Here is a 22,113-nt window from a genome sequence, read left to right as displayed (position 1 = left end):
ACCTAAAAATGCTAAAACTCTAATCATTTTGGCCATGGCATGTAACTTCCCACATAATACACATCTCTGCCATCCCAAACAGGGTACTCAAGAATAGAGTTGACACCATTTGAACTAATAAGCAACATCTGCTTTCAGAAGATTGCCAATATACCTTAAGAGTCCCAACGACTTATATGCATGATGAAGAGAATAAAAGAGGAGGAAAAACAACAATGGTATTTGTATGCATTAGGAATATGAAAACACGAAGCTGAAATTACAGTTCAATTACGATTGCTCTCCAATGTTTGACATCGACGTGCTGTACTTGTACTTAAGGTATGCTTTAATGAAGGGATCTAACTCACCATCCATTACGGAGGCAATATCTGACGTTTCATGTCCTGTACGTACATCTTTCACTAACTTGTACGGGTGGAATACATAGTTGCGTATTTGTTGGCCCCACTCCGCCTTCACAGCATCTCCTTTAATTTGCTTGATCTCAGATGCCCTTTGCTCTTCAGCTATGACTAATAACTTTGCTTTTAGTCTGCTCATAGCTTTGATCTTGTTAGCCAGCTGACTTCTCTCTTCTGAAATAATAGAAGAGGAAATACCCTTAAATAGGAAGAAACCTTCGGGCTCTTCTCATTATGAGGATTTTATGGAATGAAAACTTATGGTGGAGCATATAATTGCTGCAACATTCTCTTGGTAATGTTTATTACACTGACCAAAACTAGATGAAGTGTACAGATAAGCAGAAAGAATAAATAACTTCATAAAGGATGATACAGTAATATTGAAATACGGAATATTTGTAAGATCAAAAGTCATGTGCATGTATGAGGTTGACCTGTGCAACGAACTGTCACTCCGGTGGGTATGTGGGTTATTCGTACTGCAGTTTCAACCTTATTAACATTTTGGCCACCTTTTCCACCTGCTCTAGAAAAGCTGATCTCCAAGTCTTCTTCTGGTATTTCTACATCCATTGATTCATCGGGAAGAAGAGGCATCACTTCAACACCAGAGAAGCTAGTCTGAAAGAAATCATTAAAGGAAATACACGATGAAGTTTTCTAACTAGGCAAACAGGATCGGGCCCAAAAAGTTGAAGCCTTCAGAGCTATGTCAAGATCACCTGGCGGAGACCTTTGGCATTGAATGGGGACTGTCGAACGATACGGTGGGTTCCTTTCTCACCAGACAAGTATCCATAGGCGTATCGGCCCTCTAGTTCAATAGTAGCAGATTTGATCCCAGCTTCTTCTCCCATGGACTTCTCGACTACTTTTGTCTTGTATCGCTGCTTCTCTCCCCATCTTATGTACATCCTGAGAAGCATGTCAGCCCAATCCTGCACTGGAGTTTATGAAAGGAATTTAAAGAAAATGATGCACAATTTTTTGAGTCAATACTTATACAGTTAGGACATACTTATGTCTGAATTTCCACCCATAAAATATCCAATCAGTAGAAAGACAGAAAATCCAATTAGTAGAAAGGCCTAGCTTGAAGTTACATACAGAGGACTTAACTTATGCTTAAAAGCTTGCACTAAGTTCTAGATTAGAGAAACTCAACATGTAAAAGACCAGAACTATACCACATTTGAAGCGCCTCTTACTCTAAAATATGCTGGCTAAATAATAGCTGAATTGATGTCATGGAAGTAGCTTAGTAGTACATAGCGGCATCCACATTGGAAATGCATACAATCTTTATGCTTAAAGCGGGTCCAGTACTGTAGCTCGAAATACGGTCATTCATTGACATGGAAATGAGTTTGCAAGTTAATTATGTATTTCTTGTCACATAACCAGAACTGGGGTTACCTGGGCATCAGTACCCCCTGCACCAGCTGTAATGCTGATAACAGCACCTTCTTTATCGTAGGGGCCAGAAAGAAGTTGAGTCAATTCAAATCGGTCCAATTCCTTCCTCAATTCTTTAATGATACTAGCAGCTTCTTCTAGGAGTCCGGTGTCAATTGAGTCCATCTCCTCTGTAAGCTTTACTATTGTTTCCGCTTCTTCAACCTGTATTAGGATATGCTAATTTTAGGCACTTTTGAAAGTAAATGTTAAAGTTTTATCTTCAAAAAAGTTTATCTTCACAATCTAAATGAAACTATTCCGAATTAATTGATCAAGTTTCACAAGATGGAATTAAAGACCTGCGCTTTGAAGTCGTCGAGAAGTTTTATTTTTTCTTTGACATCAGTCAAAGCCTGGAGCGTCTGCTGAGCTTTGACACGATCATCCCATAGAGAACTATCAGCTGAGGCTTCCTCCAGATCTGCAAGACTTTCTTCTAGCAGTTTCAGACCAGCAGCAGCTCTAATCTCTTCTACACGCTCTAAGGTAGTCTCCACTTCTTTCCTCAAAGAATAGAAATCTGCCAATAGTATTTAACCATTATGCTCTTTTTTTGTCTGCATGAATATGTGATCATAGATTCATCTATACTATTTCAGGCTCTCAGTAGAGTTCTATTTATCAAGGTCTTCACCGTCTATAACAGATCTCTGCAAGTTCAAGAAAAGACAAACCAAATGCATTTTGTACATGACAAGAGGAACATCTTTATAAAAGAGTCGTCTTCGTTAACTTGAATTTGGCAATGTTCAGGAGAGATGATTCAACTTCCATGGGGTCCTTGAGGTTAAACATCGAAAATAGGCACTTACTCTCATATAGCTTGCATGGACAATATATCTACCCAAATGAATGCTGAAATGAACATTTTAAATGTTACCGGAGCAATTAAACTCATTTCCCTATTTCTACCTAGAAAATCCTTTCTTAACAAACAAAGAGAAAATTAAGATGGCACTAGCACACGCATCGTCATCCAATTACTTAACGCTACTTGACACAATCTTACTGCTCATCATATTCATTTGCAAACCTTATACACAAGGATAAATGCATGGCAAACACTTAGTAAAGCCCACTCACTAACACATACTTACGCACGCATGTTGAATAGTACCTTGCATTGCCCATTCACTTGTTTCAGCACTTACTCCCACCTCAGGTGTTGCAAACAGCACCTTGCTGCCTTCAGTTGACAATTCACAAGCACAAACGATCAAGAGAAACATCAAAATGTTAATTTCACTAATGAGGGGGCAAAACGTCAAAGAGCAATGAAGTTAGCAATGAAACAAAGTTGGCCCATCAGATTCATCAGACATAAAAAGAAAGTATAAGAATTCCATCAGTGTTTGAAGAGAAAGATACATTCTTGAGCATCATTAGTATGGAACAAAGATGGAAACATGGCATGTGTATGCATTTATCATTTTCCTTGAGTTCGACAGACTCAATTCATAAATATCTTAACTAAAGAACCTGCAAACAATGAAGTTCGTGCTGCAATTGTTGTGCCGTGCATTAGCATTTTCATACGTTCTCCACGAAACTCAACAACAAGAACCTTTGCATGAGGAAATTTTATATAATATAGTCAATAAATAGAGCTAGATCCATAAAGTTTAGGAGAAATAAACTCGCAGTTGTCATAACTAAGTAGTAGTATATCACAATAGCACAACAAACACAACGCCATCTCCTTGAGCATATCCTACATGCATTGAATCAACACAAAGAAATACATATTCCCAAAATTAAAACTACAATAACTGCACAAGGAACAATAACTAAAAGAAATCCATCAAGATCTCAACAAAGGCACAAGTTCCACATGATAAGCAACCAACAACGCATCCTGTACCCATCAAGTTCAACGATTCTATCACCCTCGCACAAAGAAAACCCACGTCATATTTTGCTTCAATAAGATGAACCATGCACTCTGCAGACACAAAAGGGACTCACCATTCCGATAAGAAAATGATGTAAACTGAAAGCGTGGTAATTGCGATGAACGGCTACAAAAGAAGTAGTTTGACAAGGAAAGCGGCGATGCCCGAGAAACTCCGAGCTTTGTGCATGACGTCGGTGTCGGGGTTGCTGAATTTACTGATTTTGTGACGCAAAATGGCTGTAGTTGGTGTGGTGTTCTATAGCTCAGGGCAATAGCAACGCCCACCATTGCTGTAGCTTGAGAGAAAGGGGAGAGCCCCCGAAAAGGATAAGCTGCTGCTTTTATCCTATGAGTTTCAACTGAAGTTGCTGTTTGTTCCGTGCGACTTTAAAATGAAATTGCTTTTTCTACTTCTTCTTTTAAAACTGAAATATAATCTGAATTAATTTGAGGGGAAAAAAAGTGGATTTAAAATTATTGGTAAAATCTTTTCCTAATGTTTTGTTTGTTTATTTAATTAACAATTCCTAATGTTTTGTTTGTTTATTTAATTAACAATATTACATAAGTTGCTAATAGAGTTTAAGTGAGTAACACACGCTTTTGGTGTAATCATAAGTCACAATTATTACATGACAATTTTCAACTAATTAAACTATGACAAGAAATTATGAGAATTGCAAGAACCTCTTTTTCAACTCAAATATTATCACAATTACAGGATTGAGAGTTCGAATTTTATGAATATAAATATTTAATTTATTTTAATAATTATTTGTTCACTTTAAAGATATTAATTGATTTATAAATATTTATATATTATGTAATAAATATTACAATAATTGGTTAATTATTTGTATATCGATCCTAAACTTTTTGAAATATAAATGAGTATCTAAATAAATAAATAATGTAATGTCTTTATAGCTAAATTCATGCCAACATTTGCTTGTAACTTTTATTTATTTAAAATAAAGATTGGGACATAATTATATATCTACATTATATAAAAAGAAAATACGTTTTTTCCATAAGCGGTTGTTTGTGATATAATTATATTAATTTTTTTGTCCTTAAATTGGTTTTCTTTTCTTCTAAAAAAGTGGTTTTATTTTTTTAGATATGAGGTGTTGATTTATATATTTTATTTTTATTTTATAAGATATTGTAAAGCACATATTATTTATTATATATATGTAAAAATAACGTGCCACAACAACTAGTTTATTTAAAAAAATAAATTACAATGAGCTCCCCAAAACTTATCATAATTACATATATATCCACCCCATAAAATTAACTGTTATTTAAATCTTTATGAGAATAGAAGATATTTGTAATTTTTTAAATATATTTTGACATATTCTATTCATAAATAAAGATATAAGAAATAAAATTGGCGTAGAAATGTATATGAGAAAGTGAAACTAAATTGCAAAAGTTTTTATCAATTAGAATTGAAAATTTTCAATAAAATTGGACTAAATTTTCGAAAATGCTAAAATAGTGTACGATTGAAAACGAGATTTTGGAAACCTCATTTGCAATTTCTCTCTTAATTATGATTCTTTAGATGAAGACTCAATCGACGACTCGAATTCGTTTTCTTCTCTGAGCTCGAAATGAGCGCTGCCAATGGCGGAAATGAATCAGCAGCCGCCGCATCTCAACCCCAAAACAGCTGATGAATGGCAAAGCTCCTCCGATTCAGAACGCTTCTATTATCACAGTTCCCTAAGCTATGCTGGGTTTCATCTCTTTCTTCTCCTTCTTCTTCTTCGGACATGAAGGCTTGTAAATACGCCAAACAGAACTCTCTGTCTGCCAATATCAGGGATAAAGCTCTTTACTTGCTTAACTGCTGTAGGAGTTCAAACCACCTCTTTCAAATCCAAGCCCACTTGATTACTTCTGGTCTTTTCCAAGACCCGTCTTTCTCCGGCCGCCTTTTGAAGCTCTCGTTGAAGTTAGTTGATGATTTGGGCTATACATTCTTGATTTTTAAGTGTATTAGTTTTCCTGATGCGTTCTGTGTTAACACTGTTGTAAAGAGCTATTCTTGCAGCGGGTATCAAAGAAAAGCTGTGGATTTCTATGTTGATATGCTGAGAGGTGGTAATTTTAGTCCTAATAGCTTTACTTTTCCACCGTTGATTAGTGCTTGCTCTAAATTGGGTTGTTTGAGTTTGGGGCAAATGTGTCATGGGCAAGCTCTGAGGTTCGGGGTTGACAATGTTTTGCCGGTGCAGAACTCTTTGGTTCATTTTTATGCTTGTTGCGGGCTCATGGATGTCGCCTGGAAAGTGTTTGATGGAATGCTGACTAAGGACTCTGTTTCTTGGAATACGATTATTGATGGGTTTGCCAAGGTTGGTGAAATGGGATTAGCTCATAAGTTGTTTGATACAATGCCCGAAAAGAATGTGGTTTCTTGGAATGTTATGATGACTGGGTATTTGAATTTCCGGAAACCAGGGAATGCATTGAAGTTGTTTAGAGAAATGGTGGTCCAAGGATTTGAGAGTAATGATACGACTGCGGTGAATGTGATTGCAGCTTGTGGGAGGTCTAATAGATTGAAGGAAGGAAGATCAGTTCATGGATTTCTTGTTAAGGCATTTAACAGTTCAAGTTTGATTATTGATACCGCTTTGATTGATATGTATAGCAAATGTGGACGGGTAGATCTTGCTCAGGTAATTTTTAATAGGATGCCAAGCAAGAACTTAGTTTCCTGGAATGCAATGATTTTGGGACACTGCATTAATGCAAATCCACTTGATGGGCTTAATCTGTATTCAGTAATGGTGGATAGAATTAGGTGTAAAGATGAATCGGCTGTAAAATTTGACAAGGATGTAAAGTTAGATGAAGCAAGTTTGATTCTCCCTGAGGAAGTTACCTTTATCGGCATTTTATGTGCTTGTGCCCGCAAAGGAATGTTGACAGAAGGGAGAGACTATCTCTCCCAGATGATTGATGTGTTTCATGTGAAACCCAATTTCGCACATTATTGGTGCATGGCTAACCTCATGGCTAATGTTGGTCTAATGCAAGAGGCTGTGGATATCTTAAGGAACATTCCAATCGATGAAGATGCGTCTCCAGAATCCTCGTTGTGGGCAGGATTATTTGGGTCATGTCGTTTTCAACGGGATGTGAGCTTAGCCGAACAAATTGCCAAAGGCTTGATTGAGCAAGATCCTCAGAATTTTTCCCATCACAATTTGCTGGTTAACATTTACGCAGCAGCAGGTAGATGGGAAGAAGTTGCCAGGACAAAGGAGTTGATGAAGGGAAGGGGAATTAAAAGAGTGCCTTGTTGCGGTCTCAAGGACTTGAAAGAGATAGTTCAGAATGCCAAAGTGGGCGATACACAGGAGAAGGATTTACAAATGGCATTGATGGAGTGAATCATCAGCTCTTGAATATCCTCTGCTGATTATGAAATTGTCACTTTTAAGACTGTAAAAAGTGGCTTGTTTGGATCCCCATTCTTGGCATTTAAATGAATCATCATCCTCGTATCACCATGATTCTCAGTTCAACAAGTCCTTGGGATCTGCATAAAGCCCCTCCATATGTCAGGGATCAGATTTGGCTAATGAGAATGTAAAATATCATCAATTGATAACAGATTTATGTTTTCTTAAAAGTTGATGCTCCTGATTGATTGGCATTCCTGGATGAGGTCAGTGTACTTGCAGACATAGATGAAAGAAGGCAAGAAACCAAGCGCTGGCTTCACTGCTTGATCACACTGGAGATTGGTATAGTGGTTCACTTAAAGATGACGAGCTTGACGTACTTGTCATGCCACCTCTATTACCCCATATAAGAGAATTTTGCTAGCTTTACCACAAGGTCGTTTTTGTTTCCGCAGTTGCTCTCAGTATAATTTCCTATAGTTCTACTTTCACATTTAGTCATTTTCTGGTTGTCAAGGGTCCACGTGAAAGTTGAATACGTATAGAAGATGATAAATAGGATTATTCAACTATTGGCACCCCATTCTTTCAAGACTTTCTCGATTATATCATACAGTTATGTCACCATTTCTTACCTGGCATCGAACAAAGATTGTGTAATGGAACAGTCTACCTTTGATTGAACATATCCAACTAGCCCTTATTTCAATAAAACAGAACTCATCTACATAAAATTATACAAGTAAATTAATTTACAAATGGGACAGACTTGCCACTGACAAAAGCACAGAAATTGCTTAAAACAAAGGCACATCTTTCAGCACTGTATCCTTCATCAAACAGCTATTAGTTATACAGAGCTGAAAGATATGCCTACAACTTTCTACAGCTTTGGAGGGTCTGAAGACATTAGATTTTTTCGCCAAATTTACAGTTGCTCTCTGAGGGAGGAAATGCAACTAAATGAGCCTCAGGTCATTGTCCTGCAGGCATCCTTTCTTTCAGAGACTTCAAGACAGCTTTGCAGGCTAGTCTTTTAGCAGTCTTTCTATCTGCTTCACAACGCATTTCTTTGTATACAACCCCGGAAGCTTCAACTTCAACAGTAGCACATGCCTTCCCATTTTGGTTACAAACTGTAGTTTTCTTGAAGACATAATGCTCACTTTGACATAATTCAACCAATTCCCTAACTGGATGGAGCTTCAGTGTTTCAGGTGTGACCAACGGCTCAAGAAGAGGCCGCACACATTGGAAAACAACCTCCATATTGTACCCTGAATCAACAAAGATCGCCCCAGCTAGGGATTCTATGATGTCGCCAAGTACCTATACAAATTGTAAAGACAATGATCAAGAAAACCCCCATAAAAGACGCAGCTTTGGCCATGTCATCAACTCCATATCATCCCAATAATAGCTATCCAACTGAAAAAAGGTTAGTTACGACAAATGGTCTCTCTTGTGAGTTAATATAGTTACTGACTGTACCTCTCTCCTTTTATCCAATTGGAAAAATCTCCTCCTTACTTCCACTTTAAAAAAAAAAAAACCTATAATTAACTCAATTTTAGGATTAAATAGAATAATTAGACCTCTACTTGTTTGAAAGTAGAAATTAGTAGTCCATTAAATTTCTACCACATATACAAACAAAATGGGTATGTACACTGAAAGGGGAGGTTTTGGTTCAAAAAGTGGAGGTATTTCTTCAAGGACAGGAAGTCGTTATAATTAGTAAACCCATTTGAAAATAACCAATGCAGATAGCAGTAATTCGAAACAAGATCTACAGGAAGTTGCTTATGAGCAAAAGCAGAAATTTCAAATGTCTTGCAGACTGCAGCATTATAAAAAATTACCTTTGGGTAGTTCGTTTCAGATTCCCAACCAAAAGTTGAGGCTGAAGGTACCACCACATGGTTGCAGACTGCGTGAACTATATGCCGGTGAAGCTCTGGTGAAGCATGAAGTACATGTTTGTATAATTCCGCCTTAACTGCTGCTTGGGCATAGCAGTCATTGTTCACAGAAGCAGACCTTAGATCAGTTAGAAGTCCAGGAGATAGGCCAGGATGTTTATGATAGAGGTGCACTGTGATTAAATAATCCAGCAATGCATCCCCAAGAAACTCCAAACGCTGAATAAAAATGAAAATCACATCAGACGTCCCAATAGAAAATAAAATGAAATCCAATATCTCCCACAAGGATTTTGAATACAAATGTGCATACAACCAAGTGAACATGAACAACATGAGTAGCATCTGATATTTAAGCAGCTAACCTTTGACTTTGGGTTGCCTCGTCCTCTATGTTGGTCACTTTTATTAGTTCCAATAGTTTTGATTTTAGTTCCGCCTAAGATGTGTCTACTGAGATTAAGCAAATAAATTTGCATAACATTGTCATCTATGATGTGCTGTACTATGTCTGAGCAAGAAACACTGATCCTCTCAACAACAATATCATTTAACAAATTTGCGAAAGCAAGATCCTTGAACTGTCAGATTCATCACAAAACCATGCAATCAGATCTAATGACAAGACAAGCTACAGCAAACCAAAATTACATTGCCTCATATAAACTGCAAAAGTTGTTCTAAAAAGCTATAACAAGATGAAGTTCATATTGAATGGAGCTCTGAGTTGTTGCACTAAAGTGTATACCTGATAGCATCCTGGAATTTCTGGCAGCATATAAGAACCATGAGTTAGCGCCTCAACCAGGAGTGAAACATCCCGGAATGAATAGTTCAATAGAGACTGTAAATGTGGGACATTGACATGCAACTCTGGATTCACAGCAACGTTCCGCGTATAAGGTACATTAACAAAGTCGACACTGATTCCAAGCCATGTCATAAAGGACAATGCTGCTACTTCTCCTCCAGCACTGAGGAATGCACCAATTAATGCTTCGATCACGTCAGCCACTGTCTTACTTTTAATCTTCATGCTCCCCCCAATGTAGACTTTTGTAGATGAAAGAAGCTCTTCCTTTAATATATGATTTGCACAATTGCTCCCAGGTATTATCCATGTTTTGGCATCGAATGGTTCGTTGCGGATAAAGCCCTGAAATTAAACTGGTCTCAGTAAAGAACCACCTTCCAAATTGATGGAAGAACATATAAATTATGAGATGAAGCGAAGCAAGGGGGAAAAACACAGGAATCTTTCTCAGTAAACCAAGTTGAGCCGATCCCCACTTTAAGGTTCTAATTCACAACAGAAAGCCAAAAACAAAGCACCATTATTTATTACCATAATCTTGCGGGCACATCCCAGCTTGCACAATGCAGCATTGGAAATTATTTTTTCTCTTTTAAGACTTAGAAGTCCCTCGTGCCGATTTTGATATGTTTTGAAGAGCTGTTGACTAATGGAATACTTGAGAAAAGAGTCTCCAAGAGTCTCCAAAGTTTCCAAATGAATTTTCTCTTGGCATTTCTTTGTTGTGATTGCCTCCAAGACCTAATGAACACAAAAAATGAGCACAAGATCATATAAACTGAGTTTAAAATCTTTTTAAGTATAGACATCAACTCAACTGATCCAAGAAAAATAACACTTTGAGAAAATCATAGCGGCCAACGCAAGAAGCTCAGAATATGGCCTTAAAGAATGAGATACTGAAGAACATAGTGGAGGAGTTCTCAATGACATTATTACTTTGCAAGAGAAGAGTTAGGGCTATTGAAGAGGCTTGTTAAGCACATAAACTATCCTTCAGCACAAAAGCTTCATCCTGAAGATCCCTCTACAGTTGTACCGATCTCACACAAAGGCAACGCCAATGAAGTCCTCACCACTAAGCCACTCAAGAAACAATCTTGGATGGAGGAAAATAGCAAGACAGAGAATAGGTACATGTAGGACATAAGAAAACATAAAAATAAAAAAGATTAGGAGTTGACATAAATGAGACGGCCAAATCGGGGGGGCGGGGGGCAACTTTTTTCATCTATCTTAATTTCACACAACAGTTTCATCTATTTCAGGAACTCCATACTTCCTCAGCACATTCAAAATATTTCCAGTTTGCTGAACTATATGCAACCTTGCCAGCTAACTTTTTAACTAATTGATCCCAACCTGAAAATGGTTGCACATGTAACTTGATGTCACAGAAAAACCAAAACAATAATGCAAAAGTGATAAAAACAAAAAACGACTTCTAAACTCTCCACAAGAATCTCGCCTTGTCTAACTAGAACATTTTCAGGCTAGAGAGCAAGAGATAGTAGAAATACATACCATGAGGGTTGGAATAACAACATTTTGCATGCAGTGATCCATGTGAATTCGTTTCAAGTTGGCAGCTATAAGCAGCGACTCAATCCGATGCATAACAGATGGAAGAAACGAGAAAGAATAAAATGTAGAAACAGATATAGGCGACATGATGATCAGGCAAAGCTCAGGTGGTAATTCAACCGATCTATTGCTTGATTCTGCAAATTAAAAGGAAAAAATCAGTCACATTCTAAAATAAAGGAATGGATGGTGATCTTGATAAACCAACTCAATCATGTCTAGATTAAGAAAGACTAAACAAGAAACCATTCCTGGCATGTTTAGTTGGACAAAAACTGTTCCACAAAATGCACAAAAGTTATGTTGGACCCTTAAAAATGATATGAGCCTATAAGCATTAACTGACAATAAGGTCCTTCAAACATTTGTATTATTTACTCAAGTTTCATGCGCGCTATGACTCCATGTTACATTTCCAAGGAAGAAAAAACACAATGGTATATGCACCGTAAACTAAGAGCACTTTTGTTCTTGCCAAATCGAAGTGTTCCTATTGAAAGGTAAGGATGAAGGGAAAAAGAAGCCAAGCATAAAATCAACTTTCTTCTCGTTGATCAGTTTTAAGCAATGACTTATGGCAAAAGGCTCAGATAGATATCCTTAGTCAATGAACCTTTTGCACTTGGAATTCTGCATCTCTGAAGGTAGTTGTGCACAGTGAAGATACGTTTCCCGTTGAGAAGGCTTTGGCGTTCAAATTGCAGGTTGATGCCATGTCTGCAAATAGTATTTTATAATATAACTTAAGTTTTACTACATATAGTTAAGACAGTAGTTACATAAAAACAAAAATCAAACCTCTGTTTATAATATTCTTTGTAAGTAAAAGATTCTCCATCTCTGAGCTCAAGATATGTATTACCATCAATACCATTCAAGGTACCAGTTATGCAATACAAAAAATTGTTATGAGGCGTTAATACCAAGGAATTCTCTAACATGCACAAGCAAACCAAACCGTTTTTTGTGCGCACATTATAATGGCCATAACCTCCATTCGTACAATCTGTACGCAAATTCCAGGAAGCATTTTCCTGGTATAGAACAGCAGTAACACATTTCCAATCAATTTGGTATGAGCCAATAGATGGGAGAAGAAGATAATTAAACACAGAACCATTTCTGTTAGAATATTCATGGAGTTCTTCATGAAGTTTATTTAGATTATGATCAATAAGAACCCTGAATACTGTCAATTGAAATCTCTGACAGAGGGCAACCTGCAATCAAAGTTTTAAAAACCAATTAAATACCAAAAGATCATATTTCTCACAGCCATTAAAATGTAGATATAATATGAGCTTAAAAAATTCATCATACCTGCTCAGAGTTAAGGGTAACATATCCAACATGTTTTATCCTTACAATTAGTTTTCCCCTGTCAACATCCAAGTCAAGGTTCGACCTTTCAAGATCATCATCCAGCCTTGTATGAACGGCCAGCACAATGTCTTGAAGCTTGGTATCATATTCGAAGTTCGGACGTAACTCAATTGCATAGCAGTTGTAGAGTGTTTCAGATACATTGCCATGTGAGCCAACCAATTCTGGAGGGAGATATTTTGCACATTCATCTGAATATGGTTCATATCCTGTACATTCAGTTTCTATTACTAAGTGAAGAGAACATCTTATAACTTATATTAATCTCAAAGGTTCACAGGATGACAAAAGATTTCCCAGAAAAAGTATGTTCCAACACAAAGGATAAGAAACTACCACATTCCTGAACCTCTGCTTCTTCCTCCAAAATATCAGGTACAAGATTATCTGTCAGTGCACCGACTTGATGAAGTTTCCTGCAAGCTTCAAGGCAAGCAAGTTGCTTTAGGAATTTTGCTTCGCCCTGGACTGTAATAGTTTGAACCGGGCAGCTATTCGGAAGGTGCAGCGTACAACTTCCCAGCTCCTTATTGATGGTACAACGAGGATAAGGCTTAAAGTATCTGAAGTCAAGAACAATAAACAAAAAGTAACCTTTCTGTATCAATTATTTTTCTCAATTTTAACTGAAACTTGAATAGCATTTCATGATGCCAAAAACTTGATGCTTTAGGGCAATGACAAATATAAGTTCCAAGAACAAACCCGTCAGAAGGCAGCCGTGAGCAATAAAAGTGAAGCAGCGCAATGCTAGAACTCAAAGTAACAATTGCTCCTGTGCTTTCAACTTCATACCGTGACTCATCATGCATCGCATTATCAAGTGGATCACAAGGAAGATGGGCATGGCTCAAGCACTCACTTCGCATTAAATCTCCACTAGCCAAATAGTTCCTCACGCGAGCAAGGGCAGAAAAATCACCACTTTAAGATGCAGCAACCAAAAAAAGGAGAAAAATATAAGCATTATTTTGACCTTAAAAGTTCACCCCTCTTTGTTGACAAATAAAACCAAAAATATTGATCTTCATGTCTTTCCATATTTTAACAGATGATGAAGGACGAGGTATTGTGGAAGAAATCATAAAAGTCCTTCAGAAGTGCATTTCAAGCACAAGAAACTGAAGAGATGGCCCAACAATAAAACAGTGATAAGGATTTGATCTTCCTCTGTTTCTAAAAGCAGTGCAGTTCACCTTTTCACCATTAGTATAAAATCAGAGTTCTGCATACGAGCACGGCCCCGGGACTGAATAAAGCTGCATATCGTGGCAGAAGGGTCAAATCTAATCACAAGGTTGCAGCTTTGTACGTCTAAACCCTCTTCAAGCATAGAGGTTGCAACAATGATGTTAACCTGCAAGCATAAAATGTCGAAGGACGATAGATAAAATCAGAATGCCAGTCATAAAATGAAAGTTGATATGCCAAGAAAATTTGATATTGAATGATAAATCACATAAATAAAAGTACAAATTGCACCTTTCCCTTGCGGAATTCATCAACAATTGCATTTTGTTCTTTCCGACTTTGAGACTGCAACCTGGAATTGTTCCCTGCTGTGTATTCCGTCCTCCACCCACTGAACCCTGGAAGCAATTCATTCAGCAGACTACAAATAACAATAGCTGTGACAATCCTCTCAACGAAAATTATGCACCTCAAATCCTTCATTTCTCTGTGAAAGTATCATAAGAAAATAAGCAGAGTAAGATGCCTTGACACAATTAAAAAAGACAGAAAGGTAAATACCAGATGAAGGGCTTAATCAAATCTTTTATAAAGGTTGAATATATTGGTTTCTTTATATCTTAGACAATGGCTGATCCAAAATGCTTACCAATCAACCGGCTCTGGAAAATATCTACATTAATTTGAATGTAGATTTCAGACTCTTTATCAACAGGATAGTTATTAGTAATGCAAATAGAAAAAAAGTAACATCTAATTCAAGTAAAAACTGCCTCCGCCACTGACCAGCTTCCCACAAACAAAAATTCTTCCCTCTTTCTTTCCTGTGAAGCTCCTTAAGCTTTGTACTGAGAACCGGTAACAACATGCCTAAGAAAATTCTAAAAATGCATTTCCATGAGAATCCTAATAATATCCCCACAGCATGTCTGAAGTAGGCATAATCATAAATAGCAAACTTAAATTTTTTCTTAAAAATAGCTACAGAAATTGTGAGTTCCAAGATGGTCTAAGTAGTTGCATATCCATATATTGTTACTATGCCTGCAAAATAGACAATTTTATGTTGGGCTTGACTAGTGCATCAGTCATCACAACATAATAAATGTGACAATCACTCCAAAATAATGTCCGCATTGTACTTCCTTTCCCCCAACAGCAATGTTAAAATGTTACGTTTCTATTTCAGCGGGCATACACAAATTGTCAGAAAGAGCAGTGAGTGCTATAATGTTCTACAGGTATCATATATGTCAAACTAATCAGCAGACCTGTACTCAAGCAGAGTCTCAACAAGACACATGACTTTTGATGTAAGATAGCCCGCCTTCATGTTATCTATTAAATCATAACGAATTGACCACTCTGGACCTACAAGAAAGTCAAGAAAACAATCACATAACAAGGCCTTGAAAGCTAGGACAAAAAGAGAACAGAAAAGTAACCTCAGTATAGAAAGAGGGAAGTACCAGACGGAATGGATGCAGAGAAGACCTTTACTGCATCTGAACTGAAAGCTCTTACAACTCTATTTCCGGATGCATCCATCTGACCCCATATAAAGATGTCATCCTCTTCACGAGAGTAGACCTCTGCTGCCTGTTGGAAAACAGAAGAATCATAGTCCCAAGTTTATGTAACTAAAACTTTGTGCATATACATCCAATAAAACATACCTTCATTGCTAACCAAACACCCAGCTCTGTTAAGCAGAATATGAATGTAGAGAAAAGCTTGTCTAATCTTTTCTTTGCAGATTCGGCCACGGAATCAGAAATACTCGTTGTGTTGAGAGAAAGTTCATGCTGATGACAAGTATTCAAACTGTCAGTTGCTTCAAAGTTGGAGAATTAAAACTAAAAAAAAAAATGGTAGCCTTGACCAGAACCAAAAAAACAAAGCAAATGACTTGGTCAAAACAACATGCTGCCTCAATTCCTTCAACGTCGAACAATGCAACTTGCACATTTCTCCTAGTATCTAAAATAATGACAGTGCATTAAAGACATCTACAATCAAGCCCATTTAATGGAAGGGGAAGAGAGTCTGTAATTAGCTTAAAATCCAAATATATACATTAAATGCACTAGATTTAACTAACAAAAGAAAGCAAATTTCAACCCCAAAGATGAGTTTGTCAATAGGCATTTAAATAATCACATTATTCTACCAACTAACGGTAGCAGTGAGGTACAAGAATTTCAGCATCCATTAGCAATATGATGAGCATACCTTCTTTCGCAAATTGATCAAATCATCTGTGAGACATTCAGATGTCACACGAGGAACATCCATGTCACTGTATATTTTCACTTTTGGGGTTGAAAACGGAATGCACTGAGTTAAAACAGAATCTGAGTGACATGTGAAAACCTTCATTCATAAGAAGAATGTACATTAGTAACCATTGCATGAATACAAAATTGTAAGAGAGGCTTAAAGTCAAACCAACCATTAGAATCAGAAATTAAAATTCAGAAACCGAACACGATCAGCAACTTAGCAAAGTCCAGTGGTAAGTTAAAATGCAACCCATCTAGTTTGCATTAACGGTTCAGCACTAACTGTTATACCATAGCTGGTGCTATGTTCAAGGAGACCAGTTCAGAGAAACCAGAAAAGAGTACAAGTCAATGAAATGTTTCTAACAGAATATGTAAAATAGTTGGTGCAAAGAATGACTTCATTTTTTATTTTTATTTTTTTGGAAAAGGGAAGGACAAATAAAATATACTAAAACTGGGCTAGAACATTAGTTGGTGAAACATTAGCAAACAATTTCTGAAAACCACCCATGTCATATAGTTCTGAAAACACTCAGCAAGCGCTATATAATATACAAAGGGTTCCAACCTACTAAACCAGGCTTGCGTTAAAGTAACACATCATTTCTACTTTCATAAATTGAGTACAAGGATACAAAATCATAATACCTTTGAATTCATAAGAGTTTCAAGTTCCTTGATCTGTTTCCAGTAGGCTGCTGCTGAGCTTGAAGCTGCACGGAAAATGAAAGAAAAAAAAAATCCGCCAGTAAAGCCAGCAATAAGAAAATCAACAACGCCAATAGCTGCTTAATGTAGAACTGAAACTATATTTCTAGTTGCTGTACTGACCCTTAGCCTTTATAGGGGAAGCCGTCATCCCAAATACTCTAGGTAGCTGCAGAGTGCTTGAAGCTAGTTCACGATGATAGAATTCCTGCAAGTTTAGGTTCTATAACCACTGAAATACATACATTTAAGATGAAATAATTGCAAAACTTTTCAGATATTCCAGAGAAAAGCCAAGATTAGATGATTCATGCATTACTCATTAACTGCTGTAGCAGTATGAAATGCAAGGAGAAATGCATGAGCCATCTCATCTCATGCATTGCTTACAGCTGCAGAGTTAACAAAAAATGCATGGTGCAGCAGTAAGAAAAATATACCCTTTGATCAGTAAATGAAACATCTATCATCTTCATCTCATAATCAACAAATATCTTCACTTAGTGAAGTGTATACATATACATATAATATCCATATATTTATTTATAAGAATAATAAGAAAACCTAACTTGGGCACATCAACTAGAAACCAAATATTTAGTGTACCGTCATGATGCAAGCATATGGATGCTTGCCTCTTGCATTATGGCATTCATCAAATATTAAAACCTTGACATGATCGAGTCTCAAAAACCTGTGCCTCAAAGCATTAAGCAAGATTTGGGGCGTCATCACAAGCACCTGGAACACAAAAAGTATTGTTAAGAAATGACAAATAGAAATTAACCTTTTTTCTACAAGTGCATCAAGTAGGAGCCTATTACGCAAATAACCATTTTTCTCAATATTGAAATTTCGCAAGTGGTTTCTTAAAATGATACATGGAAATTGGAAAAAGAAACACACTGAACAGAAAATAAGACATAATGAGAAGCCAGGGAGCATGAATTTATGCAGAGAAGTTAGCATATTCTGAAAATTCATGTGTTAAATACAAATACAAATTTTATGCTGCTGTTTTAGAACCATCTTCACTTAGTGTCTGCACTTCACTTTAAAGATACTTGAATCGACAGGATACGTTATGCATATTAGGCAGATTGTCCAGTTGGAACATACAGCATTTTGATTAAAAGACTGGAAAAGCATCTATTTAGTGAGGTGGGACATTGTCTTTCTTCTCAATAGAATGTATCTGAATCAAAACGGAGAAAATTTACCAAAGACATTTTTTCTGAACTAGCAACTTAACAAGCAATATTGCAGTGAATCAGCATGAAACCAACACCCAAGTGTTAGAAGCATTCCCCAAAAACTTTTGATTGATTCCTTTGGGACTATCTTTTACACAATATGTGCATGCCTTGATTCAAAAGCCTTTACCATATTTAATTCAATTGAAGCGACAACTTTGACATCAATCAAATGAAATTTCCTTTGGGCTGATAAGCAAGAAATCATAATTACCTGAAACCACTATAGTTTCCGCCCAGCCCAAAGAATAACTATAAAATCCTTACTGACTATGCAACTAAAGAGTACCACGCCAAACACCGTAGATCCATAAGCACAAATTAACTAAAGTACCCATTCTGTTGAGATATGATGTACGCCTTGTACTGCACAAAAGCTTTTATTAAATCAATTACAACCAAATAAGTCAAGCACACCTCATGTTTTTCCTTCTCATCCTTCCATGTGGCAGCATCCCAGTAGTCAACACCCATCTCACCATAATACTTGCCCACTTTCAAGTCAGTGTGTGTCGCCACAACTTCACTTTGCTGATAATCGTAGAAATAACAAACATCAATGTCAAAACAGCAAAAAATTACAATCTTACTATGTTGCAAACTAAAAAACAAATAATGGATTCTTGTCTCATCAGGAAAAAAGAAATTTCTGGTGTAGCAGACATATTTTAAGAAGAATGAGAACTTCAACATAAAAAAGTCACTCCATAAAAAAAATTGACAATACAGTACAGCCTCTGAAGTATAGAAAATAAGTAAAATATCAGGTTGCATACCTACAGGCTAAAGTAAAACATGAATTATCTTAACCTGTACATACTTGGGTGACCAGGACAACTGTCGGGACCAAAAAAACAGCAATATATGGTGAAGGCTTTCTGAGGAGGTGGGCATAGCTGCGGAGAAGCATGATCGCAATTAGAGTCTTGCCAGTACCAGTTTCGAAGAAAACAATCGTGTTCTGTTTCAGTGCTTTCTCCAGTGCTTCCAATTGATAACTAGAATGGAAAATGAAGAAAAGCTATCTCAATTGAAGAGGATCATAATATTTTGTACCACTATAACGTGAGTTCTCCATCTCTCCGCTAAGCATTTGAACTAATAAAAAGCAATATAAGCTAACTCAAAATCTCTCAAATTCGTATCATCACTTTCAAGTAAATTAACAAATCCATACATAGCAAGAATACACATTCAGCATGAAAAAACTTTTTCAGACGAAATAACCTCCTCCTCTTTTGTATCTTGCGTGCGAACGGTTGTACATTAATTTTTCAAATTCAGAACACAGCATGACATATCAGTTACCTTCTGGCAAAGGGAACAGGATCGGCGACAACTTGCCCATTTCCACCGATAGTTGACATACCAATCTCCATTCCTTTCTTTCTTCTCTGAAATCACAAGAATTCAAGTACACCAAAATCAGTATTTTTTTTCCTATTAAAGAATAGTGTGAATCCGCTTCAGATTCTATCAAGACAACTTTTTAAACCGAACACACAGGGTGCAAAATCGGTAGGAAAAACAGGAAACAAAATTAATAGTCAAGAAACCATGACTTCAACCCATAATTATTTTTTGATATTGCCCAAGCTAGCAATCATCATTCAAAACAAACAAAATTTCTTTACAACAATTAAGTTTAGTTCCTGCTTAGAAGGTTTTTCAGAGAGAACACCAGTTCTCAAATGAGGAGCTGCATAAACAGATGAGATGAAGAAAATATGGAAATTTCAAATAAGCAAACCAACAACACACAACAATGAAGGTCCTCACCTCCATCACCAATTTATCAACAATCAACAAACGAAAAAAGAACACCATTTACACATAACTACAACATGGAACCAAGAAGCAAGAGATAAAACCCCATTTGAACCCACGGCCGATCAAGCTGAAACCACACTGTAATGTCACTCAAATCCACCAACCGACTATGTGCACTTAAACAAAAACAAAAAACCCACAAAGATAACTCAGAATAACATATTATACCTTGGCACCTGATTCTACTGATCAAACAATGTATGCATACACAATGAAGAGCCCAAGAACAGAGTATCACGAGCGTCTTATGGCACCAAGAACTTCGGGAAGAAGGAACATTTATAAGCAGTAGAAGTCCATGAAATTTCAAAGTGCTTCGTATGCAGTGAAAGTTACTTATCATACTGAAAGAAAGAGAGCGAGAAATTGAAAAAATTGGAAAGTGGAACAGACGAGTGGCAGAGTCATCAGTGTGGGGTCGATACATTTTCAAGGTCATTTCATGGCTGTATACGTATACGTATACGTATACGTACATATACTATTATGTACTAATCACCATATATATAATAAATAATATTTTATATTTTAAAATATATTATAAATAAAAAATATACATATTAGACATATTAAAGTTCTTCCATATTTCACATGATAATGTGATCCGCACTTTCTAAATTATACATATTTCATGTGATAATGCGATCGCACTTTCTAAATTATACATCAATCATACTATAAATGCATTATATTTCCAATATGATTTGAACAAATAAGTATTATTTTTATTTTGTAAGTTATGAGTGGCAATTCTAATTTTGTTCAAATTAAAATTTCGAATTCGTTCATATAACTTTAAAAACTACGGCAAGTTTAGTCCGTTCCCAACAAGTTAGCTAGAAAATTCCACATCATCAGCTATGTGAACAAATAAAAATTAGAGCTCCCAACGAATTCAATGACATGGCAATCTAATATATTTTTTTCTTAGAAAATGACTTGACAAAAAAGAAAATTACAACTTGTCGTATCATCTGGAGATATTTGAATTGCGCCAAGATTGTCATCTCCTAATTCACGAGACTAAAATTATATTTTTTACTATAAATTGTACAAATCTGACCAAATTCGATTTTTGCCTCATAAGATCAACATAGATGATTACCTAATATATATTGTTATTATTAGTGATATTAATTAATATGTGTCGATATTAAAACAAAATCTAGAATTTATAACGTAAAATTACAAAACAAAATAAATTTTAGTTTTTTTATAAGAGTATTTGTGGATTATAAATATATAGTTTTATACGTATATTTCTATTTTTACTATAATTAAAAATAATAATAATATTGCCCGATAAAATAAATTGTGAAAATAATATATTTATAGTATAAAAACTAATATTTAGGCAATATTGATACCAAAAAAAATAAATAAAACCTCTTATTACTACCAAATTATTTAGGTCGTATTTGCAATAATTCATCTTTGCTTTTTCAGACACTTCTTTCGGAAAATAGAGATCTTTTGAAGAATCAAATCTTTACAGATGTGACATTATTAATTAATAGTATATAGTTTTTAAATTATTTTTGTGATAAATATTTAAAAGAAAGAAAGATATAGGCTTTTATATTCATTTAGAATTTCTGTATTATTTCAAATTATAAAATCATATTTGGTCGGGCTATAATCTGACATATAAATTTCATAAAATTCTTTTTATACAAAATATATCGCAGGACGTTATGATCCATACACGTTTACACGATACCACGCCTTTTTGTCAAAAAGAAGACGCAGAACATCTTAGTTTAAATAAATTATTTATTTTGTCATATATTTTTGTACAGAAAACTACTACAAAAATATCGTAATTTCGACACACTTTCCTCATACGGCGCCGTCTCATGAGAAATATATCTCAAAATATACTAATTCAAGCATGTTTTTATTACTGAGACAAAAATTCAACGCAAAAAACAAAACTCACTTGGAAATTAATACTTC

The 22,113-nt window shown here is 35.9% G+C and overlaps 3 protein-coding genes across 8 annotated transcripts; 1 reads left to right on the top strand and 2 right to left on the bottom strand.

Moving 5' to 3' along the window:
* Positions 1–208: 208 nt before the first annotated feature.
* On the bottom strand, positions 209–4,091 carry HCF109 (high chlorophyll fluorescent 109). The gene is made up of 7 exons (XM_011086373.3): positions 3,831–4,091; positions 2,983–3,051; positions 2,165–2,385; positions 1,824–2,027; positions 1,130–1,345; positions 842–1,028; positions 209–578 (listed from the first exon to the last, which is right to left on the bottom strand). Exons 1-7 carry the CDS (start codon positions 4,045–4,047, stop codon positions 271–273), a joined length of 1,422 nt encoding a protein of 473 aa, XP_011084675.1. The 5' UTR covers positions 4,048–4,091; the 3' UTR covers positions 209–270.
* A 1,175-nt stretch (positions 4,092–5,266) lies between these two features.
* On the top strand, positions 5,267–7,814 carry LOC105166936 (Pentatricopeptide repeat (PPR) superfamily protein). Its single transcript, XM_011086456.2, has one exon. It carries the CDS (start codon positions 5,448–5,450, stop codon positions 7,170–7,172), a length of 1,725 nt encoding a protein of 574 aa, XP_011084758.1. The 5' UTR covers positions 5,267–5,447; the 3' UTR covers positions 7,173–7,814.
* Positions 7,815–7,861: 47 nt separating this feature from the next.
* On the bottom strand, positions 7,862–20,563 carry DCL2 (dicer-like 2). Of its 6 annotated transcripts, none has more exons than XM_011086374.3 (23): positions 20,326–20,563; positions 19,636–19,721; positions 19,148–19,325; positions 18,745–18,858; positions 17,681–17,815; positions 17,198–17,282; positions 17,015–17,079; positions 16,314–16,454; positions 15,758–15,886; positions 15,551–15,680; positions 15,353–15,452; positions 14,373–14,568; positions 14,087–14,247; positions 13,596–13,814; positions 13,227–13,453; positions 12,828–13,099; positions 12,306–12,727; positions 12,121–12,224; positions 11,448–11,644; positions 10,455–10,664; positions 9,858–10,265; positions 9,050–9,328; positions 7,862–8,516 (listed from the first exon to the last, which is right to left on the bottom strand). In XM_011086374.3, exons 2-23 carry the CDS (start codon positions 19,704–19,706, stop codon positions 8,163–8,165), a joined length of 4,197 nt encoding a protein of 1,398 aa, XP_011084676.1. In that variant the 5' UTR covers positions 19,707–19,721; positions 20,326–20,563; the 3' UTR covers positions 7,862–8,162. The 6 variants fall into 6 exon arrangements, with proteins under 6 accessions (XP_011084676.1, XP_088738665.1, XP_088738666.1 ...); XM_088882539.1 differs by having other exon boundaries at positions 19,148–19,223; XM_088882540.1 differs by having other exon boundaries at positions 19,138–19,223; positions 20,326–20,562.
* Between the last annotated feature and the right edge of the window lie 1,550 nt (positions 20,564–22,113).

The sequence above is a fragment of the Sesamum indicum genome, linkage group LG7, assembly GCF_026168435.1.
Source record: "Sesamum indicum cultivar Baizhima isolate 11 linkage group LG7, ASM2616843v1, whole genome shotgun sequence".
NCBI lineage: Eukaryota > Viridiplantae > Streptophyta > Magnoliopsida > Lamiales > Pedaliaceae > Sesamum > Sesamum indicum.
The sequence above is the reverse complement of the archived record's forward strand: the minus strand, read 5'-3'. Positions and strand labels throughout refer to the sequence as shown.

What these genes read in the sequence shown, in the direction of transcription:
- HCF109 (XM_011086373.3), bottom strand. Translation starts at nt 4,047, where the DNA reads ATGGTGGGCGTTGCTATTGCCCTGAGCTATAGAACACCACACCAACTA. An exon ending in TCGACGACTTCAAAGCGCAG is followed by an intron (nt 2,028 to 2,164) that starts GTCTTTAATTCC and finishes ATCCTAATACAG; the next exon opens with GTTGAAGAAGCGGAAACAAT. An exon ending in CAGGGGGTACTGATGCCCAG is followed by an intron (nt 1,346 to 1,823) that starts GTAACCCCAGTT and finishes ACTCCAGTGCAG; the next exon opens with GATTGGGCTGACATGCTTCT.
- LOC105166936 (XM_011086456.2), top strand. Translation starts at nt 5,448, where the DNA reads ATGGCAAAGCTCCTCCGATTCAGAACGCTTCTATTATCACAGTTCCCT.
- DCL2 (XM_088882537.1), bottom strand. An exon ending in GTGTTTGGTTAGCAATGAAG is followed by an intron (nt 15,681 to 15,757) that starts GTATGTTTTATT and finishes GTTTTCCAACAG; the next exon opens with GCAGCAGAGGTCTACTCTCG. An exon ending in ATGAATTCCGCAAGGGAAAG is followed by an intron (nt 14,248 to 14,372) that starts GTGCAATTTGTA and finishes TTATGCTTGCAG; the next exon opens with GTTAACATCATTGTTGCAAC.